This window comes from Frieseomelitta varia, unplaced genomic scaffold, assembly GCF_011392965.1.
Source record: "Frieseomelitta varia isolate USP_RPSP 00005682 unplaced genomic scaffold, Fvar_1.2 scaffold_491, whole genome shotgun sequence".
Classification (NCBI taxonomy): domain Eukaryota; kingdom Metazoa; phylum Arthropoda; class Insecta; order Hymenoptera; family Apidae; genus Frieseomelitta; species Frieseomelitta varia.
In genome coordinates, this window is record NW_025110247.1 from 86,899 (window position 1) to 95,242 (window position 8,344).

The following is an 8,344-nucleotide window of genomic DNA, read 5'->3' on the forward strand; positions in this document are numbered from 1 at the left end:
AAAAAAAAAAAAAAAAAAAGAAAAAGGAAAAAAGAATAGAAGAAACGAAAAGAGAAAGATGGAGGGAAGGAGAAATTTCTTACAAATATATATATATATATATATGTATATCGTTCTAATTCTTTCTGCCGACGACGAATTCCATCTTTACCTCTTCGGTGTCTACTTTTACATACTTATAATGATAGACGAACGAAGAGAGAGAAAGAGAGAGAGAGAGAGAGGCGACAAAGCAAAGATCAAGAGAGAACAACTGACCCGAAGCGGATCCATCGCGAGTAAAACGGAGAGACACTCGGTTCGGTTTGGTGATAGCCAGGTCCCCGGCCCCCCCCCACCACTGGGTTCCACGGTTTCGAATCCCTGCAGGGGGCCCGAATACCCCCACTATCGTCTACCGGCTGCGGTAGAAGAGACCTCGTGGTCCCCGACCAACGAGATCGTGGAACAACGAGTCCGCCCTTGCACCCTCGACGGAAGTCGGCACCACTACCCTGAAGGCGAAGCTCGCGTTCGTACCCCCACCGTGTCGCGTTTCGTGTCACCGTAACTCGTTCAACGGACCACCGTCTTACTTGACTCCTTCCGCTCCTTTACGTCCGTCTCTGCTCCTCTTTGTACCGTTGCCCCACCATATTCAGGGACTGCCGGGGGCAATTGGGTGGCATCCGGGGGGAGGGGGGGCCATTTAAAGCCGCTGGGGGGCCGGTGCTCGATGAGTCACTATATAAGACGGGCAAGGACAAGAAGGTGTATGTTAGTATACACTCAATCTTCCCGTGGCTCGCAACGATTCACGAAGTAGCGAGCGCCGGTGAATTCGGTTGCGGTTGTGACCGACTTTTTCTCTCTTTCTCTCTCTCTCTCTCTCTCTCTTCCCTTTTTCTCTCTCTCTCTCTCTCTTCTCTTTCCCGCCTCCGATCCTTTCTATTTTTCTTTTTTTTATTCTCTTTTTTTTTCCTTTCATGTCTGAGTGTTGTTCCATTAAATAATCGCTCAGCTCTCTTTCTCTTTCCTCCCTCTTTCGGTGTGTCTCTCTCTCTCTCTCTCTCCTCTGCGCCCTTCCCTCCGCTTTCATTGACTCTCCCGCCACGTTTCTTCCCCTAGCGCGTAAGAACGCGGCGAGCGCCGTTTATCACCTGTGCGTGCACGTCTCTTTTTTTTCTCCCCTTCCCTGTTCTTATTCTACTCGTTGCTCGTGCTAATCGGCACGAATCCGCGGCTCCTCTCCGCGAGAGATTTCACTCTTCCCTGAATTTTCGGCGTTGTCGTCCCGGTCGTTGCGTAATTGTTACAACTCTGAATATTCGGCGTCGAATAAGTCGTTCTTCTTCTTCTTCTTCTTCTTCTTCTTTTTCTTTTTTTTTTTCCTTTTCTTTTTTGGTAAATTGCTCCAATTATCCTCTCTCGTATACACGCGCGCACGCGCGCACTCACGAGCGTACACGCGCGCACACACGCGCGCGCTCTCCTTCCCACCCCCCTCTCCACCCGTGTATTCCCCTCCAGATTATGCCCCACCAGCCTAGTCAGATTTGATACTTAAAGCCGCGAATTTCGGAAGCATCGTTTCGAGTAGGAAAATTGTGTTCGAAGTATCGGACCGTGGTACTTTCTGTTCGTGCGAAAGGAGATAGGACGGAGAAAAATTTAGAAAGAACGAACGAACAAACAACAGAAGGAAAGAAAGAAACAAACAAACAAGCAAACAAACAAAGAGAGAGAAAGAAGAAAGGAGCGTAGAAAGCGAAAGGGAAAGGGAACAAGCGCGAGAGTGTTGACGGAGTTAGAAGGAAGAGAAAGAGGCAACAGGTGGTGATACCGCGACCGGAGAAAGGAGAGAGGAAAGCAAAGAGAAAGAGGAAGCGTAGGAAGTAAGCGGCGAAGGTTATTATAACGTAAGAGTAAAAGAGTTGAAGAAATCAAGGTGAGAAGAAAGCCTGAGAGAAAGTAAACGAGACCACCGGGGGGTTGGAAATTGTTACGAAGCTACGAGAAAGAAAGAAAGAAAGAACGAGAGAGAGAGAGAAGAAGAAGAAGAAGAAAAAAAGAAAAACTATCGAAGAAATTCCTTGAAATATATCAGAAGGAAGAACAAAAGAAGCACGGCTCTTTCTTTCTTTTGCGGAAGATAGAAAAGTTCACGGCACCGTTGATTGGAAACACATAGTAGCGCGATGTTAGTGGAACACGCGACACAATGGGCTTGGCAAGTAATGGGTGGTACGAGAATCGAGGTCCTTTGCACGTTTCTCGTGTTCATAGGTGCATTAATGATAGCGAGGTGCTTGCAATGGCTTAGGTATGTGCGCGCTCTGCCTCCAGGGCCTTGGGGTCTACCCTTGTTCGGTTATATGCCATTCTTGAAAAGCGACACTCACCTCCGGTACGGCGAACTGGCGAAAAAGTACGGCCCAATGTTCAGTGCCCGGATCGGTACGCAACTGGTGGTTGTTCTTAGCGATCATCGTACGATTCGCGACACGTTTCGCCGGGAAGAGTTTACTGGCAGACCGCATACCGAGTTCATCAACATCCTCGGCGGATATGGTAAGTCTATAGCACGTGACGGCTGTCATGCTCGCTTTCTGATAACCACTGCCCTATCGCACGTACGATTTCGCGTACACGCGGATTCTTTTTCTCGGCCTCTCTTTCGCTTTTCCCACGAACAATTTCTTTTCTCGCACGCGTTCAATCTTTCCCTCTCTTTTTAACATATTCTTCTTTTCCACGTATTCACGCTGTTATTTGCCAGACTCGTAGTTGGTTTATTTCTTCATTTCGCGTCACCGATTCTTTCGATGGCTATCGATGAAACGAAATCTGTTTTCGTCATATTTATTCGAGACGCGTTGCATTCTACGAACACTGGTCTGTTTGCTTGATCTTTGAAGCTCAAGAGTGTTTTTTTTTTCTTTCTCTCTCTCTCTCTCATAGGTATTATCAACACCGAAGGTGCCTTGTGGAAAGACCAAAGAAAATTTCTTCACGATAAGCTCAGAGGCTTCGGCATGACCTATATGGGCAGTGGAAAGCAAATTATGGAATCGAGAATCATGGTGAGCGCTGCGTTTTGCGAAAATTTTCGTCTCCCATTTCCCTTCCATCGATTAGTCGATTAATGACCGATTGAAAAAAACGTTTTTACTCCAACTGGTATTTAACTAATTACTTTACTTTTATGCTACGTGATTAAATATTGAATACGATATAATTTAACGTTCAATAACATCACCGGTATTTATAAAGCGGTTCCAAATAAATGATCTTTATAGAATAAATTTATCCCATTACACATACAGCGTGCGTCGCGATTAGTACGATCAAGGTTCTACTGCATGACTTGCTTCGCTGTGCACCACGATAGAATACTTATTATTATTCATTGTTCAACGTTGTCCAACATGATACGAAAGGCAATACGAAAAAGTAGAAATTAATGAAATTAACAATACCAACTGTGCGTGTAATTGAAAGATTCATCGAATTAATTATTGTCGGGCCAGTGAAATATAAAATGCAATTACAACATAAACGCAAAAGGTGTACAAAGAAAATATTAATAATAATAATAATAATGTACGATTGAAAACGAAGGAGAAGGAGAGAAATTTCTATACGAGAAGAAAGAGAAGGTTTGTTCAAAGAGGTATACAAATTTGATTTTAGCGCGAGGTGAGGATGTTCCTTCGTGGATTGGCGTCGAAACCAGGCGTACCGACGAACGTTTCAGCCTCCCTTGGAATGTCGATCAGCAACGTTATATGCTCCATCATAATGGGAGTGCGTTTCCAACATGGCGACAATAGGTTCAAACGATTCATGGAATTGATCGAGGAGGGTTTCAAGTTGTTCGGCAGCATGGTCACCGTCAACTTCATCCCCGTGTTGCGTCATCTGCCCTGTCTCCAAAGGGTTCGCAACAAGATAGCGGAGAACCGCGCGGAAATGGCGGACTTCTTTCAAGAGGCGGTCGACCAGCATCGGGCAACGTTCGACAAAAGCACCGTGCGAGACCTTGTCGACGCGTATCTGCTCGAGATCGAGAAAGCGAAGGGTGAAGGTCGCGCCACCACGCTCTTTCAAGGGAAGAATCATGGTAAGGGGGAATCGGCGTTTTATGAGTTTTATGAGAAATACACGACCGAAGAAACTTACTAGAAGTTTGTCGTAGGTCAAATAACATTCAGTTTTGTAATTTATATTTAAGTATATTATATGTATCACTCATCGGTCAATGTCTCATTCTTTCGCTGTTTCTATAAAATGCAAAAATAGTTTGGATTAGTCAGACAAATCTATATAGAAAATAGAATTTGCTTCGAAATTTCGCTCAGGGCCCAGATTATCTGTGGAGGATCAATTTTATACGCCTTTATATTATCTTTTCAACATTGTACGCATGTACAGATATTCTTTTCATACATAATGTGAAAGATACGTAATTAAACAGAGACCTTTCAACATCAGGTACATTTGAAAATTCGCATTTCTTTAGTTTAAACGTAGATAGAGGTAATAAATTTTTAATTTCGATATTTAAATGGAGGCTTATTAAATAACGCAAACATCCACAACATCGTTTCGTTTTACGCCGCTCACTCCTTTTCTTCTTTCCGTGTTATTTGCAGATCGACAGATGCAACAAATCCTTGGTGACTTGTTCTCCGCTGGTATGGAAACGGTGAAGACCACGCTCGAATGGGCGATAATCTTGATGCTGCATCATCCGGATGCGGCGACTGCCGTGCAGGAGGAACTGGACCAGGTGGTGGGCAAATCGAGGATGCCCGCCTTGGAAGATCTACCTTTCCTTCCGATAACAGAGGCGACGATACTCGAGGTCCTTAGACGATCGAGCATAGTCCCTTTGGGAACCACTCACTCAACGACCAGGTAATTGTAGAATTTAAACTTCTGTTAAGCATGTACGTAGCTTTTTGCGTGGGAAAATCTTTCGAAATTTTTCATCTCAGTTTAGTTTCAAAGTTTTTCTATTTTATATTACTAGAAGTAAGAAATTTCTGTTAGTTAAATAGGCGTATGAGCAATAACAAGTATTTTACTACTAATTTCATTAAAATTTAGTAATAAATGATATATAATGCATAAATAGTAATAATTGTAATACAGTGAAAATAACAGCAATTCTATTATTAATCTGTTATTCTCTCGTTTCGTATTTTCTCTAATTAATTCCCGAGGTAAGATCAAGCTATCGAAAGTAAAATCAAACCAGTCTCTGGCCAATTCTCTAGTTGATTCTCGGGAAACATTGTAGAACTTACGAATGGACGAGGAAAAGAGAAAAGAACAAAGCCGAGATAACGATATGTAATAGCTACACACAGTGTGTGTCTTTCAGTGTTAAGACGCCGCGAATGAATGTATCACGAATGAATCATAAACGTGGTCGCGAAAGGTGGTTTTCTATAAACGTCAGACGCATTTATACTCGCAGAGTGGAGCAGAGTATGATTCGAAAAGCAGGAAAACGTGTGTCATCCAGCTGACAAAATTTCACGCTAAAGACGATCGTCTATCTGTGACGTATTCCGGGATTTATTGTTTTGCCTTCGTTATTAATCGTTCGACCACGTGTCTCTGGTAAAATTTCAACAATTAGTACACAACCACGCAGAGTCGCCTATTATTACAATTATTTCGAGACTCGTTCGAGTGTTTCGCACTGCAGTAATTCAGGGGCATTCGGATACTTGCACCTCTGTCGCCTCACCTCTGACGCACGTGCCGAGACACATGTGCTGACGTTCATACGAAATCTCGCCTTGAAATAGTTCTCTTTTCTTCGAGTTCGAACGCCTCGAAGAAAAGAAAAGAAAAGAAAAAGAAAAAGAAAAAGAACAAAAAAATCATTGTTTCAGAGACGTGACGTTGCACGGTTACACGATACCGGCGGGATCTCAGGTGGTGCCGTTGTTGCACGCGGTGCACATGGATCCGGAACTGTGGGACGAGCCGGAGGTGTTTCGACCGAGTCGGTTCCTCTCGGCCGAAGGTAAAGTCCAGAAACCGGAATACTTTATGCCGTTCGGCGTCGGCAGACGCATGTGCCTGGGCGATGTGCTGGCGCGCATGGAGCTGTTCTTGTTCTTTAGCTCGTTGATGCACACGTTCGAGCTGCGATCGCCGCAGGGCTCGTCCTTGCCGAGCTTGCGCGGTAACGTCGGCGTCACCGTCACTCCGGACCCGTTCAATGTTTGCTTGGTGCCGAGGAATCTCGATCTGATCGAGGATACGAGCAACGACACGATCGGCTCTGGCGCCATTCTGCGGAACGTCGGCAGCCACTGAGTTTCCTGGTTCTTCGAACGCTCCAACGATCGATCGACGGAGCACGGTAATCGTTCCTAACGAGACCGACACCGAGACCTGGCTCCACTTGGCCCGACTCGATTCGAAAACCGATTCCAAATCCGAGTTAGCCCCTTCGGGGACGATGTTGCCGTAGTTTGTCGATGACCTTTTTTTTCTTTTTTTTCGTGCTCTCTCTGATAAAGATCAAGTAACAAAGTTAGAGCCGAAAGTTTGAAGCTGAAAGTTTTCAAAATTAAGCGACGTGTAATCTTAGATTCTAATGTTTAGAAGACGAGCAAGTTGGACAGTCGTTTCTGAAAGGGTCAATTCGATTTCATTCAGTTAATACACTCTCTCTGTCACAGCGTTTCTTAATCTGTGCGGTCCTCGGTAACTGAAGAAAAAAGCGCGTGTTGGAGGCGCGTGATAATAGCAACAAAAAGGGTTATTTATTAACGGGGAATCGAACCGTGGTTAAGAAACGCTGCTTCGTCGGATTGTTTCAAGCGAATTTTTCCACGCGGCTCGAACGCAGTTTTGTTCATCGTTTTTTATTGTCGTGGCAAAAGGCAACGATTAAGAAAACCAGTTTGTCGATATGAAGAATCGAACAACAGATCTCCAGCGAAGAAAGTTTGAGGATAAAGTCACTCGAGTGCACGAGTGATGTGATAGGGAACGTGTTCGATCTTTGTCCATGCTTAATCCTCAAGTGCTGTCGAAACGCCGAAATTTGAAACATCTCGCAGATCGTGGAGTAAGTATCAAAATCCAATCTTCCACGCTCTATATTATTAACCCTTAATCGATATCGTCGAATGTTTGGTCGACGGAAATTCCGATCAAATTAATTAATTTTGGAATTTTTGAAATCCCGTCGAACTTTATTTTAATTGAATACTTAATTGCAAAGGAGAACTTAAAATACAAAAGTGCAACAGCAATACAAGTATACAAGATTAACAGTAATACAAGATTCTAGTAACTTGACAAAAATTACTGCACCAGTGATTATTACTGCTACAATCTAACGATACCGATTTAAGGGTTAATGATAAAAATACTCAGTCGGAGATATTCGGTGCTCATAGTGCTTAAGGGTTAAACCATCCCAGCGAGGTTTTTCTTACTTCAGTACTTTCATCCTCCTCCCCATCTCTTCATTCCCAGTTTCCGTTATTTAATTTCGTCCCCTCCCAAATGTGCCTGCTAGCCAAGCGGCAACATTTCGCCCCTTATTTATTCGCATTTAGTCATTAGCGTTAACATTAACATTAGCAGAACGTGTGCGCAGTATGTCGGGACAGAGTCGTGTGTACGCGGTTGAATGAACGTTTCGGGATGTTCCGCGTGTACATATTCAATCGACACAGACGAGCAAGAGAGAAAGAAAGAAACGTAATATAACGAGAATTGGACAACGACGATCCCGTCAATCGTGATAATGATCTGTTGTCTTGACGCAGTCTCGGACGCCGCAAGAGACAAAAGACTAGTAGATAGTAACCGATAAGAAGAGGAGCAATTCTTTTTAGTAACGGTACACATTATAGGAGATAAGTGGTAGTGGTAGTGGTAGTAGTTAGCAATAGGGATATTAGGCAGAAGCAGCAGCGGCGAAACGGTAGTGAAGGCAATCGTAGTTGTAATGGTAAAAAAAAAAGAAGAAAAAAAAAAAAAACAGTAACGACATCGACGATAGCGATAACGGAGGGGGGAAAAAGAAATGCTAGAAATTCGAAAGAATTTCGTGTTGAACGAACGAGTGAGGTGGAAAAAAAAAAAAAAAAAAAAAAAAAAAAAAAAAACGTGTGACGAGGCACGCTGCGAGTGCGCGCGCGAGAATCGCACTGAACGTTTAGTTGGTTGTTACATCTATGTTACATGTAAGAGTTTCTCAGAGGCCAAGCTAATTTTTTTTTAGTTTGATCGCGTGAATACAATAATCATATATAAATCAGAATCAATTCAATTGTCGCGAGGAGAGACGAGTGATTTACTTTCAGAAGTTTGTCATAAGTTG

At 43.5% G+C, this 8,344-nt stretch overlaps 1 protein-coding gene across 1 annotated transcript; it reads left to right on the forward strand.

Moving 5' to 3' along the window:
- Positions 1-114: 114 nt before the first annotated feature.
- On the forward strand, positions 115-8,093 carry LOC122533045 (cytochrome P450 18a1). The gene is made up of 5 exons (XM_043662388.1): positions 115-2,550; positions 2,941-3,062; positions 3,673-4,102; positions 4,635-4,899; positions 5,889-8,093. Exons 1-5 carry the CDS (start codon positions 2,178-2,180, stop codon positions 6,316-6,318), a joined length of 1,620 nt encoding a protein of 539 aa, XP_043518323.1. The 5' UTR covers positions 115-2,177; the 3' UTR covers positions 6,319-8,093.
- Positions 8,094-8,344: the final 251 nt, after the last annotated feature.